This window comes from Chiroxiphia lanceolata, chromosome 5 (assembly GCF_009829145.1).
Source record: "Chiroxiphia lanceolata isolate bChiLan1 chromosome 5, bChiLan1.pri, whole genome shotgun sequence".
Taxonomy (NCBI): Eukaryota; Metazoa; Chordata; class Aves; order Passeriformes; family Pipridae; genus Chiroxiphia; species Chiroxiphia lanceolata.
Window position 1 is genome coordinate 62,428,704 of NC_045641.1, and position 24,036 is coordinate 62,452,739.

The 24,036-nt window shown below is 40.9% G+C and overlaps 1 protein-coding gene across 13 annotated transcripts in view; it reads left to right on the forward strand.

The window, feature by feature from the left end:
• Positions 1-646: 646 nt before the first annotated feature.
• CACNA1C (calcium voltage-gated channel subunit alpha1 C) overlaps positions 647-24,036 on the forward strand; it is a 433,056-nt gene continuing 409,666 nt past the window's right edge. For all 13 annotated transcript variants that reach the window (XM_032687965.1, XM_032687962.1, XM_032687963.1 and 10 more), the window contains exon 1: positions 647-1,177. In XM_032687965.1, the coding sequence (XP_032543856.1) occupies positions 1,129-1,177 (49 nt within the window). In that variant the 5' untranslated portion in view covers positions 647-1,128. The remainder of the gene's footprint in view (positions 1,178-24,036) is intronic.

Sequence of the window (24,036 nt, forward strand, 5' to 3'; positions counted from 1 at the left end):
GCTTGATTAATCTATTTAAACATCTGTGCATCCTCTCGTCTGTGCAACTTATCCCCGGGTATCTCTGCCTGCCTACCGTGCCTGTGTGTCTGCCTGCTCGTAGCGGATCAAACACAGCCGCAGCCCGCTCTGCCGCCTCGCTCAGCGCTCGCACACGATGCGAGCGGTTCTGTCCTCCTTGAAATGCAGCTCACACTCGCATTCCGTAGTGGAACCGCAGGGCAGAGCCCACGATATTGAGAAACCGGATCGAAGCGGGGCCGGCGGACGGCGGCGCCGGGAGCCGCGGGCGGGCGGCGGGCGCTGCGCCGGGGCCGTGCCGCTGTCCGGCCGGGCCGCCCCTGCCCCCGGGCCGCCGCCCCCGGCCCGGCCCCGCTCCCCTCGCCTGTCCCCCCACTTCTCCGCTCCAGGCAGCCGGCTCCAGCTCGCCTCCTTGACGTCATGTCTGTAGCGAGGCTTCAGCAGGCGCAGTGGAGGCAGGCAGCGTGTTAAACTTTCAGATCAAGTCCGGCGGCTCCCAACGCCGTGCGCGGGGGGCTGCGTGCAGCCGCCGCAGCTGGAACATCTGGAAGCGTTCAGTGTGTCTGTCTGTCGGCGAGAGGGAGAGAGCGGGGAGCGAGCGCGCTGAGGGAGGGGAGGGAGTAAGGGGCTGGGACTGTGCTCTCTTCCTCTGCAGAAACAGCTCCCTGCCAACACAACGCGCTCAGAATGGCTTTGAAGAGGAGGAGCAGCAGCGTTTGAACATCTCTCTTCTTTTTTTTTTTGCCTTCCTCCTTCTCTTACTCTTGTAGTTGGTGGATTTTAAAAAGACATTTAGCCCTCAGAGGTTTGTCCTGGATGCTTTTGCTTTTTTCCTTTATCCCCCCCCTCTCGCTCGTTTCCCCCCTTCCTGTTCTTTTTTATGGTTTAACAGCCAGAGGTGCTGTGCTAAATTCTTGGAAGGGGCCCGGATGTACTGAGGATGCATTGCAATTTCACTAAAGGAGGCAGTAGTGGAAAGGATCAGTTTTTGGTGTTTGATGCAATAATGGGAATCAGGTAATAATAAAAGGGGAAATTCTACAGCTCCATTCTTCCTTGAATTTTACCAAGCCGATTTTCGGAGGGATTAATCTGGACTCGTTTTAAATGGTCAATGAAAACAAGAGGATGTACATTCCAGAAGAAAACCATCAAGGTAAGCCTGAGATTTACCTCCGAGGACCTAGCAACCATTCCCTACCCTGCCCTTTGTCCGTTATCTCTCGGCTCAGTTCAGCCGCCGCTACCACAGCCAGCGGCAGGCGGAGGGGCCGGGGCAGAGGACAGCCTTTGACACCGGGTTCCATTCGGAGCATACAGCTCCCCTCGGCCGAGCGTGCTGCGAAGAGACCACCCCAGCCCCTCAGGGAACGGGTGTTGGGAAACCCTGGGCAAAGAAAAGTTGCTTTAAGTCGCCGTCGTCGCCTTCTTAGGCGGAGGGGTGAGGAGGGGCGCCCAGCAAAGGGGCTGCGCGCTGGGGCCGGGGGCTGAGGGGAGCCGCGGAGCAACCCACTCCTCCGTGTCAGAGGAGGATTAACTCGCGGTGTGGCCGGAATTAAGGGATCTTTCCCAATTAACGTTGTCCCGGTCCTCCGAACACCCGTCTGGGTACGGCTTCGTAAGACACCGGGAGAGGAGCCCTTCCCTTCTCTTACGCTATTTCTAATCTCTCACACGAAAGGGGAGGGGAAGGGAGAATTATCTGTTTACACGCATATACACCATACACGCGCCCATACTGAGAGAACGAGGGACATCGGGGGTGCCTGTATTAAAATTAAAGTTGGTTTTTACTTGGGGCACTGATTTCTCGCCGAGCTCCTCTCAGGATCGCCCGCATCATGGATACCAACCCGTGCTGCTGCTCCTCGGCATTAGCAAACGTCCCCCGCTATTCCCTGTAGTAAAACTTTGTTTGTCCAAACTCCAGAAGCCTTCCCCCGCCCCCACACCCACACCACCCCCCGCCCAACCCCGATCTGCCGTTCCTGAAGTTATTTTTATCCTATTACCTGCATGGTGTCACCCCCTCCTCTCCCTTCCCTCCAGCCCTGGCTGCACACACACGTCGGTGTTGCAGAGCAGACAGAGCCATTTCCTCCCCTCGGCGAGAGAGGAGCAGCGCTCCGCCGGGAGCGGGTGCCCGGCTGCCTCTCCCTCCCCAGCAGAAGCCCCCAGGGCGGCCAACTTCTTCCTCATCTCGCCCTTCGCCCCCGGCCTTGCCCTCAGGGCAGCCCCTCCCTCGGCCGGCGACAACTTGCCTGCCTGGAAACGAGCCCCCGCCCGCCGTGACCGAGCACCTGCTCGGGGTGCGGGGGTGCCCCGGGTGAGCCCCCCAGCTGCCCCTACCCCCGAATCCCTCGCAGGGGCGGCCGAGGGTGCAGCTGGGGAGGGGCGCTAGCGCTGTGGCAGCCCTCAGTGGTGGAGGGGCAGTGGGTTTCGGAGATAACAACCCCCTCCTTCCGATTAAATACAGCTTAAAAAGAATAAAACCACCCAGCACCCCTAGCCACTCTGTCGAAATGAGTTGGGAGGGGAAAGGAAGCAGCCCCTGATCCAGAGTGCTCCTTCCAAGTGGGAGCGAGTCCGCAGCACATGCATTCAGCAGGCATAATTGGGCTGCTCTTCCTGGTCCAGAGCTGATAAAGTGGATGAAGAGCTCAGCCTCCATAGCAATATGCCAACGCTATGGCAACCTAAATCCAGCTCCCTCCTTATCAGCTGCAGTGATTATATAATTGGAGGAACAGTTTTGCATCTGTCTCTTGATGCGGATTGTCATTACTCCCAGGTGAAAGAACAACTTCTAAAGCAAACAGAAAATCAGCCAGGTGGAAGAGTTCTGTTCCCTGATAGTGCTCAGGCTGCCATTTATTTACAATCTGTTTTTATTTTGTGCAAACAGCACCTGAAAGGTTAAATTGATCAGTAGTCAAGAAAACCTGGTGGTGAGGAGACAGGAGCAAACCAATCACAACGTGGAATGGAGCCATTAAAGCAACCACAGATTCCCAGTTGTGAGGTAGTGGTAGAAAGGGAGTGGAAGATGAAGGGAGGTCTGTGATCCTTGTCTACTCCTTGCTTCTAAGAGAGAAGACTGATTTGGATAAGTCTTGCGTCTTTCTCGGTTGCTGGCAGCAAGGTAAATGTTCCAGGTACTAGTGATGCAAGACCAATTTTGATGTCTGTTCTTGAAACGTGAGTGACATGACTAGGCCTCTGCCAGCAGTTGCTCTCTGCACAGGTCTGATCTCAGCCAGCCCTTTATCAGCCTGCTGAACAGCCCTTACGCTCAGGTATCTGGGCAGTAGGGGAGCTGGTGTAATAGGGCTTACTTAAAATAAATAAATAAAGCATAGAGAGGCCATTAGTTACACTGTGAGGGCTGTGGAGAGGAGAAATTGCATTTGAAAGTGCTTTGTTGACTTCTTAACTGCTAATTTGGGTAGGTCTGTAATACACTTGTTTTATGCTTTTGAACATGACTTTGTGCCCTAAAAATCTTTGACCCTAAACTAAGAATTTCATAATTTTTTTGGATGTTAAAACATAAGCCTACTGTGTTTTCATTACAGTCTCCCATTGCACGAAGGGGGAGTAAACAGTATTATTTGTAGATGCTGAGACACTTTCCAATCTTTATTTTTGCCCCACAACGGAGTGTATTGTCTATAACCGTTAATTATTCATTAATACCACAGAGCACGTGTTTGTCTAGAAAATGATGAAAACCCACCTGCTAAGCACCAGCAAAAGCTTTCAAAAGTAACTACATCACATCTAATGCACACGTGGGACCGGATGGAATCCTAGATGGGCAGCTTTAATGCGCTGCCTCACAATACTTTGAAAACTTGCTCTCCTAATACAAAATGGAAAATCAGTTTGCAAACCCACGTGTTGCAGCTCTCTCCGGGGAGGGACCGGAACGAGCCATCCTGGCCCCTGGGTGGCCGCTTTGGCTCTCCAGCGTGGCTCGAACACCTCGGGAGGTTTCGCTGCTGGCCCTGCTGGCGTCCGGCGGGATCTGTCCTGGGGAGATTTGGCGAGCAGGCAGGAAATGAAAGCAAGGCAGCAGTTTTGCCGTGTTTTTCAGTTCCGGGGATTAGGTGGGGAGGGGGAGCGGGGGGGTCCCGGGCTGCCTCTCCCGGAAGGTGGCACTGCAGGGCCGCGGAGCCCGGCGGCGCTCGGAGGAGCTCGGCAGGAGAGGCACTTCCCGGGATGCTCGTCCAGACCCTGCTCTTCAGGAGGAAAGGCCAGATGTAGCACTGAGAGATAAGTGTCTGTCCCGGAATAAAATTCATTAGGATTGAAGAGCCCCCGTTAGGTCATTTATTCCGTGTAGTAATGATTCTCTGAGTGAAAAGCCATTTCTGACACCATGTCTGAACTACCCTGCCTTCAATTTTGGAAAATGCCTTTGGGCTTTGTCCTTATTGCATATTTTGAACAGATTTCTACCTGCTGCTTGTAGAAAAGAACCCCCTCAGGTATTTGTCAACCATAATTAGGTCTTCTTGCAACCTCCTTTCCAAACCTGCACATACACTGTTCTTGAAATCTTCCCCTGTAAGACACTCCTTTCATAGTCCTTGTATCTTCTGTATCTGTTAAATTAAGAACTAATTAGTATACCCTTTATTTCTCAGAAGCCTATTGATAGCGAGAGGGTCAAGTCACAAGCATAGTCCCTAATGCATTTTCTGACCTGAAGTGAGGGTCAAACCCACAAATATTCCCCTCAACTTTGCAGGTATAAATAGAGATGATTGTGCACACTTCACAGCTGATTTCAGTTGAAGGATTGAAATCTGTCTCATGCTGTGCTACAAGACAAAACCATTGGCTATATGCACTAGAATTTATTGGATGTTTGCTTTAATTTTCTGGTCTATTTTCAGAATGCCAATTTTATTTCCTGTTATTTTTTGGGGAAATGCTTTTATGTGTAGGAGAAACCATGCTCTTTCCATGGTGACAAAGTGATCAGATTAGCAAACTGAGTTGTCATTTTTGACTATTTGTTCTTGTGCTCTTGTTTTGCTGTCAGAGTGGGCATTAGTCGTGGGGCATAAAGAATACCTCTAAGTGGTCTGAAACAGGTTATCTTCAAGATTTTTGTAGAAAATAGTCTGAATCACTGTTTAAGAATGCAGCACTTTAATTCCATCCCCCCCTATTTAACAATAAACAGTTGTAATTATGGAGTATTATCTTCTGCCTCAAAGTACTTGGAACTTTCAGTAGCTGCAAAGCATTTAATGCAATATAATATGAAATAGCAGTGTAATATAAAAATATTTGATATAATGCTAACTAACAGTACTTAAACATTGTGCGTAATACAGTGCACTGCATTTACTTGTGAAAGGTGACTGTAGAGTCTTCAGCAAAGCATTTCCTATCCTTACAAGGAGTATTTAAATATCCTGGAATTTAAAGTATATGCTTTTGAAAGATTGTCTTTGAAATTATCTTCAGTCCCAGTCACAGAAACCAGTCTTGGTTAGGTCATCATCAGAGTTCCTGTTGACTGGTTCTACCTGAAGTTTGCACTGCTACCACGAACACTTACCTGGTGTGCTCTCTGCAACCAAGGCACCTTTATGAATCCACTCTTGCTTGCATCTCTACTCTGCAATCAAATATGTTTTGGGGGTTACATCTGAGTAATTCACTGCAGCAGATGTGACACAGTGTTGCCATGTAGAACTAATTTATCCTACCAAGATATTTACTTTGAATCATTTGTCCTCATCTTTTTGTTTCCTCAAAACACTTCAGGGAACATGTCGTAGAACTGTGGTGTTACTGTGTATGCTTAGTTTTGGCTTATTTTCTTTCAGTTTTGTGGAAAGTGGTTCTATGTCCATGCTTAAAATAGGATTTATCTGAATGGCAATCACTCTTAAATTTATTTTTTGGTTGTGTGTGTGTGAATTGACATTTGTGGCAATTTGACTCGCTGGGAAGTGTCTTGTTTAACCCTTTCTGGGAAATAATTAGAGGAACAGAGTCATTCAAGTTCAGGAACAGCAAATACAAGATCTCTTCTGAGCAAGTGTGTTCTCTAAATTTATTGACTATCAACCAACATAACAGATGTGACTGCATGCAGTAAAAGTCTCTCTTGAATTATTGAACACAACAAATCAGATCAACACCAAACAAAGCTTTTTCCAGTGGCAGATATATGCTTTCCAAAACATAATGTTATTAAATGGTTCAATTGCCTGTCTTTTTTTTTTTTTTTAAGACTGCAGACAAACCCAATATATTTTTTGTTAATCATTTGTCTGAAACATTGGTTTTATTTAGACAATGGGGATGATATGAATTTGAGAGCAAGTGTATTCATCAAAATGTTTATTACTGAATTTCAGCATCATCAGTTTTAAAAAGAGAAAACAATATTAAGGGTTCAGACATTGGTTGCCACAGAATACTTTTGGTAGTTAAGTTGGCATTTCTTGTAATTTTACCAGTGGAAGTTAAATTCTCTAAAATGGCTTTGTTTGTTTGTTTGTTTGCTTTATTGGAGTAAAAGCATCACTGTGCATTTAAGCCAATTGAAAACTCTTTTTTTTTTTTTTCCCCTCAGCCTTCTTTTTTTTTTTTTTCCTTTTGAGGGAGGCAGTCACAGTCAGACTTCTGGGCAGAGTAATGGTTCTTCTACCAGAGGGCAGGTGTGGTTTTAGGTGGCAGAGTGGTCCTGCTGAAGCTCTGATAACCAGTGGTGAGGTTACACGATCACAAATGGACCTGTTGCTCTTGCAAGGTTGTTGTGCAATAAAGCAGGCTGTAGTTGCTAGTATACATAAATCTTTTTCTGAAAGAGTCCTTGAAAGTTTCTCTCAGTTTCTGTGGATGGGATATAATCATAAAAGCAGTATAAACTTCTTTGAGAACTTGAGATGGTTTCAGGGTAGGTCTCTTCCAGCTGGAAGAGTCACAGGTATCTCTGTACTGTGTGTAGAGATTTCCAGAACAAAAGGGCTTGCTGAGTTTCTCCCAGAAACCTAAATAAAACATTAGAGATTGTATGGTTTGGATAGGTGGACTTGACAGTCCATGAGGGGTGGGGTGGGGGGGGAAAGGAGAAAAGATTTATACATGTGTTGTAGGAAGTGACAGGAGATTTGATGCAACCACATTTTGTCTTTATTTGGTCAAATTGGCAGTTGTCGAGATATCAAGGTTGAATTATTGTGATCCACAGCTGAGAGATTATTAGCAGAGTTCATCCTCAAGAGATTAAATTGAGGAGAACCAATGGCTTTGAAGGTGGTCTGCTCTGTATGTCCCCTTCCCAGGCATCTTTCCCAAAAAGTGGTAAAAATCAGTGAGTGGTTCACTTTAGCGTTCCAATACATGTTAACATGTCTGGTTGATAGATGAATCCTGCTGTAATTTATAACCATTTAGCTGGGTCTAGTTTCTTTCTGTTGGGATGTATATATACCCACGCATAAAATCACTGTGGAAGTGATAACTGTAGGGCTTGAATCCAAGCAGGATTGGGATCCCAACATTGGTTTAGATTCCTTTTTCCTTACAGACTAAAATATATCAACATAACTGTTAATAGATATTCTCTAGGATGTCTAGGATGTTAAAAACTTATCTAGGAATGCTAAGACTATGTATTTGTAGAGGACTTCTCCGATTTTCCTTTTTTTTTTTTTTTTTTTTGGGACGTGTCTATGTTTTTCCCAGTCTCAGATATTAAATTCTAAATCTCAGTGGCTGTCAAAACATTCAGAATCCGTCAAAAAACACCAGCAAGTTGAATGTCCTTCAACAGCTGGGAGGAGTTAGCAGAGTACCAGCTAAAGCCCTGTCTATGGGGATTAAAGAAAAAGGATTATTTAACCTGGCAGCTGGAAAGAAATAAAAGAAATCCACGAGATTCATCAACTGCACACCAACAAACGTAGCACATTTAGGAGGGAGGGTAAATTTGCTTCTTTGATAGAAAAGAGAATATTAAAATAAAGTAATTTTTAAGGGTGACTGGAAATTTATTGGTTTTCAAACCAGACCCAGTAAAAATCTGGCTAATTCCACAGGAACTCTTTTTGCATTTTGCACATAAATCTGGAGTTAATTGTTTTAAGGAAAATGTTGTCTGATATCCATCTAACCTTAAAGGACACCCTGTCATATGTTTAAAATGTGCTTCTCTAAATGGTATTGTTGTTTATCTAAAATTTTTCAGGTTTTCAGCCCACTATGTGTATGGTTGCCTGTGGGTATTTTGGAAAAAACAATTAAATATGACTGAACATGACATTATAATTACAAAGTAAATATGCTGTAATTGAGTAATTAACTCAACATTTCTTCCTAAAGGCATTGTAGGAACGAATTCATGTTACTGATCAGATTTCAGATTCTTTATTCCGAAGGAGAAAAAAAGGCTTCCATTCTCCGATATGGATGGCTAGATATAAGAGTTCTTAAGAGTCTTCATTTTATAAATGGAATATGTGTTTTTTAAAATTTAATATGTATTATTGATACATCAAATATTTTTCCAATATGTAGTCTTTTACCTGTACAAAAAGAATACTTGTGTCTCTTTGCTTGCAAGTCAGTTCAGTTCTGTTAGGTACCAGCTATACTCTGCTTCATGTATTATTAGCAGAAATAATAATTCTGAAATTGAAACGTGTGTGATATAGCTGTTAGTAGTAGAGTTCCTGAGTTTTAGCTACAGAAACACTGCAATGAACTGTGTGAGAAGCCAATGTAATCCAGGTGAATTCAGGAATTAAAATTTGTGTTTGTTGAAGACAGAGGGGAAAATGAATTGTTGCACTTAAGTACACTGCATAGTGGATTGATGTTGAACCTTAAGTCTGATACAGATTGACAAATGCCAGGAAGCTGAAAATTAAGACTGATCTGTAATGCCAAACTTTGCTTTTTTTCTATCTTGTAACTTCCATATAATTCCCAAAAGAATGTTTTCCATGCAGATCCTATATGTAAATATTAGGAATTTGGATTTAGTTAGCTACGAAGGGGTCTGATTTCCTTGGTATGAATTTAGCATATTGACAGGAAGGTAGTTGACAGCAAAGTCAGCAAATGAAGTCAGATAAGCCCAAAGGCCATTAAGAAAACAGAGGAAATCCATAGTATTCATTACTCTCTGGAGTAGTGAACAAATAGACTTATGTGTAGGGAAGAAAGGTTCACCTGAGCACTGAAATTCCCATATGATACTTAAATTGCCTATTACTGCTATTATAAATTGTATATTGCCTATTATTATTGCCTATTATAAATTGTATAGATGCATAGAGTGTTTTCGAGTGTAATTTAAATTCGAATCGGTGTCTTTAGAGAGAAGTAAAATGCATTTATGGGGTGAAAATTGAGAGTGATCAGGTTTAATTGTGGGTTTAATGGAACTTCAGTATGACCTGTATTCAGGAGCAGCATCTGGGTGTGGATTATATGAAAGTTTTACATCGTTTTCACCTATGTGAAAATTTCAAATGAAAAACCTGAGATTTGCAGGCGTCAGGTTTGGTGCTGGCAGTGTCAGAGTTGAATTCCTAAATCAGTGAATGGCTTGAGTGATAGAACTCTGATATGTTGTCTGGCAGATTCTCACTGGCTTTGGCACAACTGCACAAATTCTGGGAGGGTGAAATGTTTGTTAGCTGGTGTTTGGGATGGGGTGGTCCTGCACGTAGCAGTACATGCTGCTGAGTTCTCAGAAACATTTCTCTACAGTTCTGTTTAAGAATTATTTGCTACTTGTTTAATGTGATGAAGCTTATTGCTTAAATCAAAAACAAGGGAATTCATGAGGGAATAGGTTGAAAAAACAAATTCTTAATTCTAGTTTTGGCTTTACATTATGACAAAGAGAGTTAATAATTTAATTTCAGTTTTGGATTTGAAAACAAATGCAATCGCACAACGGTGACTGGAATAGAGGATCACTTGTCATTTCAGCCATTATGGCAAAAGTCAGAAATAAAAGCAGAGAGTGAAAGATTAACATGAGCATGGCTTCAAGGCTTTTATCTGCTTTAAGGCAAAGGGTGTCAAGAAAGATCATAAGAGATGAAAAATTGTGTCCCGATTTGCACACAGTGATAAAAGCTGTTATGCATGCCAGGAAATCGGTCAAAAATAACTAGAGGGACTTGCTACTGGCAATTCTTAAAAGCAACTGAAGTGTTTTAAAATAAAATTTAAAAAAAATCAGGTATCAAACTTGAGAAAAATTGAGCATGGGGCTTTACAGGTGCCTGGCAGCATCTCTGGGAAAGTGTCGTAGCACATGGTCAAATGTGAAGTGCTTAAAAAAGGATCCCATCTTAAGATATGCATAATTCAACAAAAACACTGTAGGAAGTTTTTAATGCTGATAATGCAACTTCTGTTACTTTCTATGAAACATTATGCTTAGACATCTTCTTAAGTGCTTTTAATTTGCGATGTGATTTACACAGCTTCTAGAGTATTTCTGTCAACAGATATGCATTTGACTGGAACATACATCCTGCTGTTTAAAGGCAAAGCTTGCATTTAAATAGGTACATATAGGTCAGCAGTTCTTTATCTATTTTTCCAGCACTTAGCATTCTTATTGAGAACGTTGCTGTTATCTTGCTTTGCCTTGATTTTGCTCTTATTTCACCAGAACGCTTTTTTACTTTTATTTTGGGGTATGCATTTTTGAGATTCTGTTTGCTGTGCCTTAAGGTGGTTTCTCATGAAGAACGTCTGTGCACAGAATACAGAGCTAGGTCTGACTGAATGTTGCTAAGGATGTTGGCATGCGTGCTGTAGGGACAGAGGATTCATTATTTATGAGAAATATGGATGGGGAAGCCCTGCATGGAGTCAAATCTACAAATATCAGAGGGAAGGAAATTTATTCTTATAGCACATATCAGTGGTGTTTGATGCTTCAAAAGGAATTTGATGTAAGCTCGTCCAGATGGCTTAATATATTGGTGGATTTTATTACTCGTCTCCCTATGTCAGTGTTGAAATATTATTTTAAAATACTATTTAAAGATAGAATTACTGCAGAAGATGGAAAGCCCCACTTGTCATCTTAGGATTTAAACCTCTAGTTCATGTAGCTAGTTGTTCTAATAACAGCAATAGAAAGTATCTAAACCTGATTCTGCAGCTACTGAACAGAGATCTGACAGATTGCCTAGTGCTGTTTGGAAGATTAATGTAAAGACTGGAGTATGGATATTTAGAGGATCAGACTGTATTTTAATTTATTTTTGTGTTAGGATGTAGATGTCCAGAAAATCTGTCATACCTCTAGAAAGGCTATATTTCTTTCCTTTTGGAAGATTGAAAAAAAATTGTTTTCTCTGAAGTTATTTGCTTATCTTCTTATATATTTGTGTGGTCATGATCCCTGTAGTACAAACACCTTCCAGTGTTAAAAACTCTGTTGCTCTTCACAACATGCCAGGTCAATAGTCTTGGAAAATTAATTTTCTCTTTCTTCATCAACTATGTCGTGTGTGCTTATGTGAAGATATTACTCTAGGAGGTACAGGCAAAGAATTTAATATAGCATTTAATTTTGGCAAGATCCATGTTGTGAAATGGTGTGTAGTTACTGATCTCATCAAGCCTGTAGCAGACACAGCAATGCTGGGATGTTCAATGCATGTGTCTGGGTGGAAATCAAGGAGAGCAACCCCTGCCCTGGTCCTCCTGAGTGCACAAGTCCTTCCTGACCACACAAGCAGGTTTGAATCTTACGGTACAACCAGAACAGCAGATTGTTTTTTTGTCCTGGTCCAGCTGTGGAGATTGAAGGCAGGGCTCCCAACGGGTACCCCTGTACATATTGTCCCATGATTTGCATTATCCCTTTTCAGTTCTGCTGACTCCCCTTTCATCTGTCTTTGGGCCTCCCTTCTCTCTCTAGTCTTCTCCAGAGCAGATAACCCGCCCCTAGTTACTTTTTTCCCCATCGTCCCAGTTTTTCTACATCCATATCCAAATTTGGTGTTCCTGATCCTGGTCCTCAGCAATCCTGGCCTTATTTGGCACTACTAACAGAGATACCTGGGCGCTGTTGGCCTTCTGATACTCCCCAACAGTACTTCAGTGCTTCTTTTAACTGACTGTGAAGTTCATTCATCTCTGATTCAACTCCCTCTTAACCGTGTGGGGGTCTGGCCATCCCTCCCAGTGCCACCTGTAACTCTTGTCAGCTTCTTGCTATATCATGTCTGGTAGTTTCTCATGTCATATTCAGTAGTTTTCCATGTCCTGTTCAGTCACCCAGGCCAGGGCTGAGTCATCTGCCTGCAGCCCTAATACCAATTATTCTTAGTAGTCTTAACTTTAGTAATGAGTGCTGCATATTAATAAGTAAAGAGGATTCTCTTCTTTGTAAGTGCAATCTTTCCCTGGTGGTCATCAGTTTTATAGCTGGGGAATGTAATGGTCATGGAAGGAGGCCAGTATTTTGGGTAACTGGAAACAAATGATCAGACAGGATTATGGGGAATCAATGCAGAGATTTTGGTATGAATTTTGAACCAGATAGGTTATGATCAGGATGCACGTGGTTTCACTCCTGGATGTGAATTGCAGAGATAATGTTTTCCCTGAATGTAGATGTTGCCATGATCCAGTGGGAAATGGATAGAAAAGGGAACTCTTACCTGGTCTCTCTCTGGGGACTGCATGTAGTAGTATGTGGTGCACACACAGTGTACTTGGTGCTAATGGATAAGAGGAGTTAGACCTCTCTCTTCCTCCCAGTTCTTCACATACCTATCAGTAGGCATCCTCAGGGCTCGAATAGGAACCTAGATATACAGACATTTCTGATTTTTATCTGCCATCTTCCCACTGTCTGTATCATGAGACATTTTTATTTTTGTTTTCAAATAGCTGGAAAAAATTGTCTTACTCTCAGGAACCATTAGAATGTCTCTGAGATGTCTGCAGTTGCACTGTGCCTACACAGTTGTGAATATATATAGGCAGAAGTATAATTTGCTTAGTGGACCAGAATGAATAAGTGACTGTGATTGGAAGGATCTGGCTGTGCTATGAAAGATTTGGAAAGAAACAGAATAGTATGAAATAAGAGAGAAATGGTCTGTGTTTTCAGATTGTCATTCTTCATGTAGTAAAACTAATCATTTGGTGTAGATTTTGTTTTACCTCACTGTAGGTGTTTAAATTGTCTAGTTGGAGCTAATTATTTAAAGCTGGTGTGTAGTCAGTGGAGAGGAAGGCAGCCATGGCCACAGAACATTATGGATATCGAAATAGTGGGGTAGGCTGCTTTTTTTGGAGCTACTTAACTCTACCTTGACTATATAGCTAAAGCTTTGATGACAAAGTTAGACTAAATGTCAGATTTTTAGATTGCTAGAACTAAGGGTATAAATTCCACCTTATGCCTGTGTGTTGATTTCCAATTTTGGTTGTCAGCAACAGAAGCATAGTGTCAAGAAAGGAGTTATATGCCTATGTCAGGCTTTAGTAAGTCACCTGTCTCTCAGGTGACCTGTGTGAATGCAAATACATTAAAGGCATGCCTCCTGCCTCAATGGATGCTGTTAAATAAAAAGAATTGGCAAAGAAAAGCATGATAAGAAAAACAACAGGGAAAAATCCCTGTTGGAAATGCACGGAAGCTGCTTGTTGAGGAATATCATTGTTTCTGTCTAGGGTCAAAACCATTAATTATTCCCAAGACTATGCTTAGGAGTGGGAAATTTCGTGAATGCAAAACAGGTGGCTTCAGGATGGAGATGGGGCTTTCCAGGCAGTGTCAGAGAGGGATGGCAATTGTGCCAGAAGACACAGCATCAGAGGAACTGTGGTGTCATCAGTTCAGTCTTCTCCTCCTAGCTAGCGAGTGTGGGTAGCTGAGCTGGCTGGAATGTACCACATTCACAAGGAAAGATTAGTAGTTAGGTAATAGGAATGTAGAGAGGGTTCTCTGCAGTAATTCTTTGGTTTGTGTGTGTTGTGCTTCGGGGTGAACAAATACAGCGTGCCTGATTTTGATCATGTCATTTTTGAGTCACTGCAAACTTATATACTAGCAGGGTCTCAAAGGGAAGATAAACTGAGGTGCAAAATTCATTTAGTCTTGCTAGCTTGGCAACTTTGTGCAACTTTGGACATGTTGGCAGATGAGCTTCTGCCTGCCAGAGCCCAGAATGTGCTGGGTCTGTGATTTCAACCAGAGAGAGAGCCTTTGTCCCTCTGGGATGCAGGCAGAGGAGGAATTCGATGGTACTCCATTCTGGTGACATCAAAAGAAAAGGTTAACTTGTCTTGGCAGGGCAAGTTTTTATCACCATAAATAAAGGGTGGCACACACGCTTTCTTTATATCCTTATACTACTATTATCTCAAACAACATGTATCTTTTCAAAATTTCTTCCTCTCTGCCACAAGCAGGGATACAAAGTCTTTATGTATCATCCTGATATCTCTTCAGAGCCTCTATTCCCAGAATTTGCAGCCTTGACTCTCTCATGCTGCCCTGTGCATAAGCTCCATAGTGACTAAACACCTGCTGTGCCCTGGGAGAAAGGCTGGGCTATGACAGCTGGGATATGTGAAGCACCTATTCCAGCTTCCTGAAGAGCATCAGTGAGTAATTTTGCTTGCAGGGATTGTCATCTGTGATGGGGCAGATCAGCTCAAAGCAACGCTTGCCCTTCTCGTGAGGTGCTGATGAAATAATTGAACTTTGTGGACTCGGTTTTGAAAGCTGAATTTTGAAAACAGGAAGTGAGGGGATTTTTTAAATGAAGCAGCAACCTTTAAATATAGTATTTCCCATTGGTGGCTTGCAGTTTAATCTTTCTGTAGAAATCAAACATATGCTTTGCCTCTATGGAAAGCTATTCTCTAATTTTGCATAGGGTTGTCTATGATGTTTTCTGTCATGGTTTCACCATTTGCTTTTGAATGCTCATTTACTGCCTGTGCCTGGTAATGATACAATGACTCAAAACTTGAGACAAGAGAATGTTTCAGGAAATGTATAGATTTAAGTGGGAGTAATTTACTTAAAAAAAAGTAGCTGTTTTTGTAATGCTACTTGTCTGATCCAGCCATTGTGCTACAAATAACTTGAAATAGGGATAACAATGGGGATCCCCAGTCTACATGTGAAAATGTTCCATTTATCCCGCTACAAGCCTCAATATGTTGCAAAAAATACCTTTTTACAGGGATTCTTCTGACTGATGTATTTTAAATATCATCCTAATGGCTTTGTTTCCTGCTGTCCTTGGGCTGTCTGTGGAGAACAGATTTTTGAGGACATCTGCCAAGCTGAAGAATCTCTCACAGCAGTTTGTGAATCCTCCCATTTGATCACCAAAAGGGACATTAGAAAATTACACAGACCTGATCTGGGGAGATAAAGTGGAAGTGAACCCTGACATTTCACAGTTAAATTTCTCTGGTTAGGCCTCCTCACAGTTACCAGTGTATACCTTATTAGACATCTGAGTTTGCTTAGTTACAGCTACCAAATATTGAATATAATAAGGGTTATTCCAGTAAGTTAAAAGGGTCATGGGGTGTCAAAAACCTTTCGTGTGCTCATGCTGATGAATTCACATGATTTTTTTTTTTTGTTCTCTTTGTATAAGACTAAATGATTCAGATATTTTAGTCTTTCATTGAAGATATCCTACTCTACATTTTCTTATACCTCTTTTTCTCAGTTCTCTGAACGATTTCATTACTCTTTCCGAGGTGTGGATTCTAGAACTGGGGCCTGTGGTGGTGTGTTCCATAGTAATGCTCTGTACAGCCACATTCCCTGGACTTCAGGCTCACACACAGGTGGAAACTCAGTCAGGGCCACGTTGTCTGTGTGTTGGTTCACTCTGACCATTACTTAGAGCCAACAGCTGCTCTCAGGACAGACCAGCTCAGTCATGAAAGAGGAGTTAAACCTGTGTGCACACTCTGCCTCCACAGAGGGAGGGCACAGTACTGATGGCAAACTCCAGAGGTAATGAGAGATGCTTAAGCCTTGTAAATAGGCTGGATGTTTTAGGGTTTTCTGTTATGCTTTTGTTGATTGGTTTGGGGTGTTTGGTGGGGGTTTTTGTGTGTGTGTTTTTGTTTGTTTGTTATTGTTGTTGTTTTCTAATGAGAGGTAGAAACTTAGAATCTCTTGGCCAGTGTTCCTATGCTGTCAGAGTAAATGGTTTATAGGAAATGCCTTGCTTCTTTTGTGATGCTGATCCTGCAAAGTGCACAGCACCTCCCAAGAAAGGAACACAACAGCCTCAGCTTTCACCATCTTTGGTGTGATGTGAAAACTCTGAAGACAGAGCTGAAGCAGCAGCTGGAGCAGTAACTCAATGGCAGTTCTAAAATAGTGCCTACTGAGTTCTAAGGAAGTGGTCTACAAACCTGGTGTGGATCTGCTCGTGCCACCTTAGCTCTGCTATGTGTAAATTCGGTAATGATCAATGAATCTGCTTTTATATAAGCAGGAGTTCTTATTTTTAGAAAGAATCTATAAAGACTGTCTCAAACATTCGTCTGCATCTGCTGTAGAAAAGGTCACAGAGAAGCTGCTTAACAATGTTTGTATAGTCAACCAGTGACATAAGAACTATTTCGGGGTTACATGTTATAGTGTTCAGCCTGAGATGTAAACCAGATGCTGGTTTTCCTCATACAGGTGCTTACAAAGATTCTCTTGCAAATTTTCCCCCTTTTATTATCCACCCCTCTCCCCACCCCCTTTTTCTGCAGTTGCAATCTTCTGATTTAGTGCCTTATTTAGCTTGGAAATGCTCTTAACTAGCAGAGCAAGTCAAGAGTGCTTGTTTTTGCATCTGCATATTGCATGTGCTTAATATTCAGACTTGGAACATCCAGCAAGAAGATACCAGTAAATAAAAACATGGTAGGGAAATGTCTGCATGTTGGAGATAGAATGTGTTACCTTAGGTACCAAACAACTCAGGAAAATTATTTTTCCCTATGCACAGTGCTATAAAAATATGACTTTACATCTGTTAATGCTTTAATACCTCTAGATTACAAAGGTCTAGTTTGAGTAAAGGAATGGCTTTGTTTGTTTGTTTGTTTGTTTCTTTTAATTGTCTTTTAATATCACCCTGACATTGAACCATGCCACTGTTTTCCTTTGTTGTACGACATGGTTTACATTCATGTGGTTAGTAATTTTCTGTGGTTTTGTTTTAAGGGGAGTTCACAAGGCCTTCCTTTTCCTTGCTTTGCAGAGCATTTTATATATGGAGCATTTCCTTGACATTTTGTGGATGAAAGGAAATAGATAGAATGGAAGAAGCTTTTGTTCTTCCCTCAGTTCAAATTTTACCATTGTTTTGCATGATCTCTTGCTAGTACCTTAATGATACCAAGTTACAAAGAACCCTCCTGTTTGAATACTTTGACTTTGTATAAAATTATTCAAAAATAAGAACATTAGATGACTGAAATCAGGGGAAACACCAAACTTTTCTATTTTCACTTAATTCTTAGGATTCAATATAACTCTTTGTATAGTTCATTTCAAAACTTACCTCTTCAGTTGCTTTTTCTGATGTCTTGTTGGTCTTACTCCAAGCAGCAGAGGAAGAAAAAAATTGCATTTTAAAAATAGAAAAATGTGTTTTTTAGAACACTAAGATTAATAGCTGAAATCAAAGTCAGTTTTGACACTTGAAACATCTTATAATGCCTTTTCCTTTGAAACTGCCTGCATTTCAAGAAGGGAGTGCATCTTTATTAGGATATTGCAGACATAACCTAAAATTAGATAAATGCAGTTTAAAATAAATTTCTACCTTTATGAAAAGCAACAAATAGTTTTCAAGCAACTGTTTTTCGTGGGTGCTAATGATGTAATTTACAGATGTCTGGTTTTCACTGAGTATAATGCATCTCTGATAATTAGAGAGATTATGTATTTATAGATAGATAGATATATTGATAGGTAGATATATTCTTCTAATTTGTATGCCCAGTACCTGAATGAATCTTTGCTTTGGGTGCCTACTGTGGTCAGTTCTTACAGCCTTACAGATGGACTCAGAGATAGCACTAATGGTGCAAAGTATGACACTGAATAGCCCAAGAGCTTGATGAAATGTGACCCCTTTGAATGAGAGGCTAAAAAGGAGGAGGATGTGGACCAGATGGCCTTCAGAGGTCCCTTTAAACCTAAGTTATTGTATCATAATGCGGATTAATGGCTTCCTGACGTGGGAATCATCACTGGGAGGGAAGGCTGGCAGGGAGTACTTATGGCTTGTATAGGAAGTTTGGATACACACTCTGCTTTTGCATGCTTGCTGAGCTCTTTCCAGCAAACTCTGCCTGCTGCCTGGGTTTGTGCAGCTGAACACTGACTCCACAAACACAAAGAGGAAGCAAAAACCCTCAGCCTGTTAGAATTTGCACTGTCTCTTGTTTGTCAGGGCTGATCTCCATCTAGATCTGGATGCTAAAGTTTGATTTCTTTTTTTTTGTGTGTGTGTTGGGGGGTGGGTGTGTGTCTATTGAAATTTTTGTCTGTAACTCAGATAGAGACCTATACAGAGATCCCTTTGTGCTTTTTAGTCATCATCTGATGTAACTGAGAACAGACTGCTATTTTTGGACTGAGAATACTATGAGTTGTGGAAGAATTGTGATTGATTTTTCTAGGATGAGGATATTGAAATTGAAGGCTTTGAATTATTTAGATATCATACACTCATACACATTTCCCAAATTGTCACATGTTTTTGGGCCAAAAGCAGCTACAGAATTGGGCTAAAAGCAGCTGCAGAGCTGCTCTCCACCTTGTTCACAAGCACATGTACATGCATGTGCTCCCCACAAATAAATGGGAATCATCTCATTTAATCCACTTAAATTTGTTGTGCAATTAAACTCATGTTTTAGATTACTTCTGTACAGTCTGAAGATTGGCACTTTGAGCAGCTGTTTTCACTTGTATTTCAGACATCTGTCTTAAGGATAGAAAAAATGATCCTGACTATAGAGAAGGTTTAGACAAGATCCCTTTTTTTAAATGGTTCAGGTAGGGTGAGGCAAATCACATGAACAGTTTCTGTATTCATTTTTATCCCACTCTGAATTCTCAGGCAAGGAATCTGGAGACCATCTAATACAGTGAAGATTATTTTTAAAGTGCAAGAGCTTAATTTCTGCAAAGAAGTTATATTTAGATTACTCTTTATGTGAAAAGTAATCATTCACCAATAAGAAAATAGTGAGCAGTTAAGATGACAAGCTTGTCAGAAGAATCCAACTTATTGAGTTGCAGTTTATATCCAGAAGAATTTTACTGAAGCCAAGGAAGTTTTCCCAAAGTTGTGCTTGATCTCAGGATCTGTAATATTTGTAACAATAACTTAGACAAATGGTGGGAAAAAATACATTTAAGAAAGAAAGCTCTCTCTTGGTGTTTCCATTTGAGGATCTATACCTGGAGTTTGCCCAAGAAACATGTTGCTCCTTCAAGAAACTAGCATGTTGCTGCAAAGGTTTTGTGCTGACAGGTAGCCTAAAAATTAGGTACCCCACTTTAAAAAGATGTATTGATGCACTATACCATGAGATGTGCATCTCTAACTGCCTCAAAGTGAGGAACTTGGTTTTTTTTAATTTATATGCCATTTGTGCTTTGTGCTCTGCTGGAGACTGCATTATCAGAGCAGAACTATGGTTTTATGTAAAAACCCTTGCTAGCCATTTCTTCAAACACACGGCTAATTGGGTTCTCTCAAGCATATTTGAGACAAATACTAATACTGCTACTGGTAAAAAAAGATCTTTATGACCCTAGTCCTCCGTTACTATTTTCGAGTTGTATGAATGTTTCAGTGAGCTGTGGTTGAAGGAAAGTGTTCCCTGGTTTGACTTCTGAGAGCTTAATCTAGGTCCCACCAGAAACTCATCTCAAGACACCAAAAAGGATTCTGTGGGAGTTTTTGTGTTTTCTTGTAGCTTGAAAGCCACAAAAGAAAAAAAAAAGAAGCAAATATTTTGAAGGAAATTGCCCTCTAAACACCTCTTCACCCTAAGAAATTTATCTCGTAATAGAATTTGTAATTCAGTTGAGTTGTATTACAGACTTCTCTGGCTCAAACTTTTCATATTACACGCTTGCCTTGGGGCTTATAATTTAGTAGGCTTCATGCTTTTTTCACTTCTTCCTCCTCTCTGAAAAAAAAAAAAAAGAGACCTTACTTCCCAGTCTAGTTCTCTTGAATCCGTAGTTACAGAAGAGAAAAATCCAAAACTAGATTTTTGTGACTGCTGAGACTTTTCAAACTTTGGGCTTCCTAGATTCTTCTGGGTAAGGTTTGACAAGATGGCTCTGGTGAAGGAGGCAGAACAGACTGTTGCTTTACTTATATTGTTTCAAAAGGGAAAGTAAAAATTTTAGAAACACTCTTAGACGATAACTTCTCATCACCTGCTAATTAGAATGGGGAGAGGCATGGGTTCTATCTTTTTTGTTAATGTACACTGAACTGTAAACCCCCAAATTTATCAGTAGATAGGAATATAACTTGCTTTCGCTACAAGTACAGGGTTGTGTCTTTTATTAAAAAAATTAAAACCAGTGCAGTACAAACAGTGCCCCCTCTCCCAGTACTCCCCCCACCAAAAAAAGAAAAGCCCCAAAGCAAAAAAACACAACTCACCCCAAACACCTGAACTGTGTTCATTGAAAACCATAGCATTTTCAAATAGAAAAGTAAGGGAAATCTTGAAAATTTGCACATGGAGGAATATCTTATTAGGAAGCAGTGAGTTTGCAACATACTCTGAAATAAAGTATATTTACATGGAGAGAACTATGTACATGGTGATGTTAAGGGAAGAGTTGTCCCATGGTTTATTCCAGTGTTGATAGTGAATTATTACTGCGTGTGTTCTTGCTGGGCCTTATTCATGAGCCAGGAATCCCTTGTGCTGCATGTTCTACCAATGTAGAATCTCTTTCTCAGAAAATTCAAAATCTAAATAGTGTTGGCAAAATTACAAGAATTTACCATGCAGTGTCAGTAGTTAATTTTCAAGCGTAAATATTTAACTTGGAGGCATTCAATACTGGAAGTGAGAGGAGGTTGTGCACTTGGGCTCTTCATTGAAATGGACTTTTTTTTTTCCACACTGCTAGAAGTTCATTGCTTCTTCTGTTAATAGCATGAAGGAAAAAAAAAAACTACCTCTGTTTTGAGGGTGGAGATAAAGGAAAACAAAGATTCAGTTGCAAAGCGTGCAAAGCACGGTTCTTGAATAAGATTTTTTTGTTGTTGTTGTTTAGATTTTTAAAACTGTTTAGTCTCAACTGTGGCAAACAAACCATCTTAAATCATGTATCTTCTCTGTGAGTGTGTGTGTTCTGAAACCCCAAAACAATTTACAAGAAAAATTCTTTAACTCTCTTGTCTGGGCTAACAACTACACACTGAGTTTTAGTCTGATGTGATGTTTAAAAGTGTGTGTCTCCATTGTAATTTTGTTATAGAAAAAGGCATAGTTCAGGTTGCAATCCAGCTTTCATTATAATTCATATCTCTAATTACAAACTGCCTTCAGAAAAACACTTGTTTTTGTGAAAAAACCCTAGTGTTACTTTAGCAGTTAGTTGTCAGAAATAACGACTTGTCAACTTTTTTACAGTGGGCTAATAAGGAAAAATATCCAAATCATGTTTTAAAGCTTGTGAGATTTACATATGTGCAGCCTTGCGTTCACTAGGGGAAATTTCCAGGCATGTCAACTGAAAATTTAATGGAGGTTTCTGGAAAAAAACCTGCTACTCATACAACTAAATGGGTTTATTTCATGTCGAGATTTTAAACTCCGTGTATGACTTGTTGTTGTTTTCTTGAAATGCTGAAAGGCTTTTAGACTTTTAATATTTGCAGAGTGATGTTTTAAAAGCAAAGAAAGAGACCTCCAAGCTGACTGAGCTGAAGGTCCTCACCTTCTCCCCATTGTGAAGAGATGAGCATGCACATAAAGTCTTACGAGGTGCTGATGTTGCTGTGATAATCTAAAAGTTTGAAGCAGGGTTTACTCAGATAGGTCTTTTTTTGATAGATGAACTGATGAATAAACATATAATCTTTCTGTACAGAGGCCTTCCTTCGTGTCAAACTTGCTCTAAACTAACAAAAGAAACTACTACTCACTATAAATCTTACTTCAAGTGTATGATTCCAGATACATGTTTTTCTGGCCTGGTCTAAAAGGCTTGGAGCGTGGGAGGTACATCCTGAATTTTTCTTACTGCGAAAAACATTGCTTCTGCTTATACCCTGTGAGCATGGTGATAGATATTCCCTTCCTGTTCTTTGAAATAAAACATACATACATATATATCTAGCAACCAGATATATAATATGTGTGTATATAAAATACGTATAAAGGCTGTTAAAATACATTAAAGGCTGTTATTGTATCATCCTCCCCCTCACATCCTCAGGAACAGCAGTCTGAGTTCTGTCACTCCCAATTCTGTGACTTTGCCTCGTAGCTCATGTTTTTTAGGCCTTTGTCTGGTCTTGCTTGCTTTGGGCAGCCTAAACTGAGCTGTGTCTGTCTCAGAGTGTGGGAACCCAAAACTGCCCCCTGTATTTCAGCTGAAGCCCTGCCAATGCTGAGCTGAAGAGAAGGATTCCTTGTAGTGTTGGATAGATTTTATCCCTGTTTATATACTACATTGTGATGGTTGCATTTGATGGGAAGAAGGCAGTGTGACAGTATCAACCTCTGTTTTGTTACAGATCCATTATAAACCTCCAAGGCTTTTCTGAAAATAATTTGGGCAGATGATTCATTTTGCTTAAATACTTTGCATTTGTCCCTGCTGAACTCCACTCTGTTTTAAAGACTTTTGCTTCAATTGTTGAAGTTCATTTTAAATTCAAATTCTGTCCTTCAGTGTATTTGCTTTACCTCCCAGCTTCACAGTTACCTGCTTTAGTAACACTGTTCACTGTTTAATCATCCAGATCATTAATTGAACAAAATCAAAACATTAAATAGAATCAGATCCAGGGCAGGCCCTTGGGTACCTCTGTGTGACACATCCTCCAGTTTAGACTGTGTACCAGTGATTGCTGCTCTCAGGCATCCACTGGTTTTGTACTCACGTTATAGCAATTTTATTCTTGCTCATACATCCCTGGCACCTAGTATTCTTATGAAATTATCATACAAGACCTCATAAAACTATTAGTAAAGTCAGGAGACAGGGACCCTGCTGCTTCCATCTTGCCTGTGAATTCTGTTACTCTGGAATAAACCGGTTTTCTTTGACACAATATATTCATGAAGGATTTATGTCACTTGCTCCTTTTCTGCCTGTCCTCCAGGTACTTGGAGACACTTATTTTACTTATTCCAGATTTCTTTTTTTTTTTTTTAAACTGAAGTTAAACTGGATTTAATGCCTCCCTTCCACTTTTTTAACTCCATTCACCCTTTCTCAGTCCTCTGAGAACTCTCCTACCTTCATTCCAGTCTTACAGCTGGAAATAATACCTGTTTTGGTTTGGGGATTATTTGTGTTAGTCTACAGCTCTTGATGGATTTTCTTTTGTAAAATTGATGCAAAAAGGTCATGTAACACTTAATCCTTCTTGCAATCATCTATAAAATGCTCTCCTTTTTCCATTGGTTAATGGATCAATGTTTTCCACACTCTTCCCCTTATTAACAGATGATCTCATACACTGACTTTTTTTTTTTTTTGGTGTTATTCTTCATGCTTCTCCTTTGGACACCTCCCACTTGAATATTTTATAGCTGTTTTCCTGTGTGCTGGAATAGGTCTCACACATGATCTTAGTAGTGTGACCAGTTTCCTACTTTCTGTTTGCTTTCTTTCTGAATTCAATTAAGACATTATGATTTAACCAGTCTTATCTTTTGCTGTATCCATCTCTCCTCTGCTTTGGGGAAAAATACAGCTGTGCAGCACAGTTTCAAAGTTTGCATTTT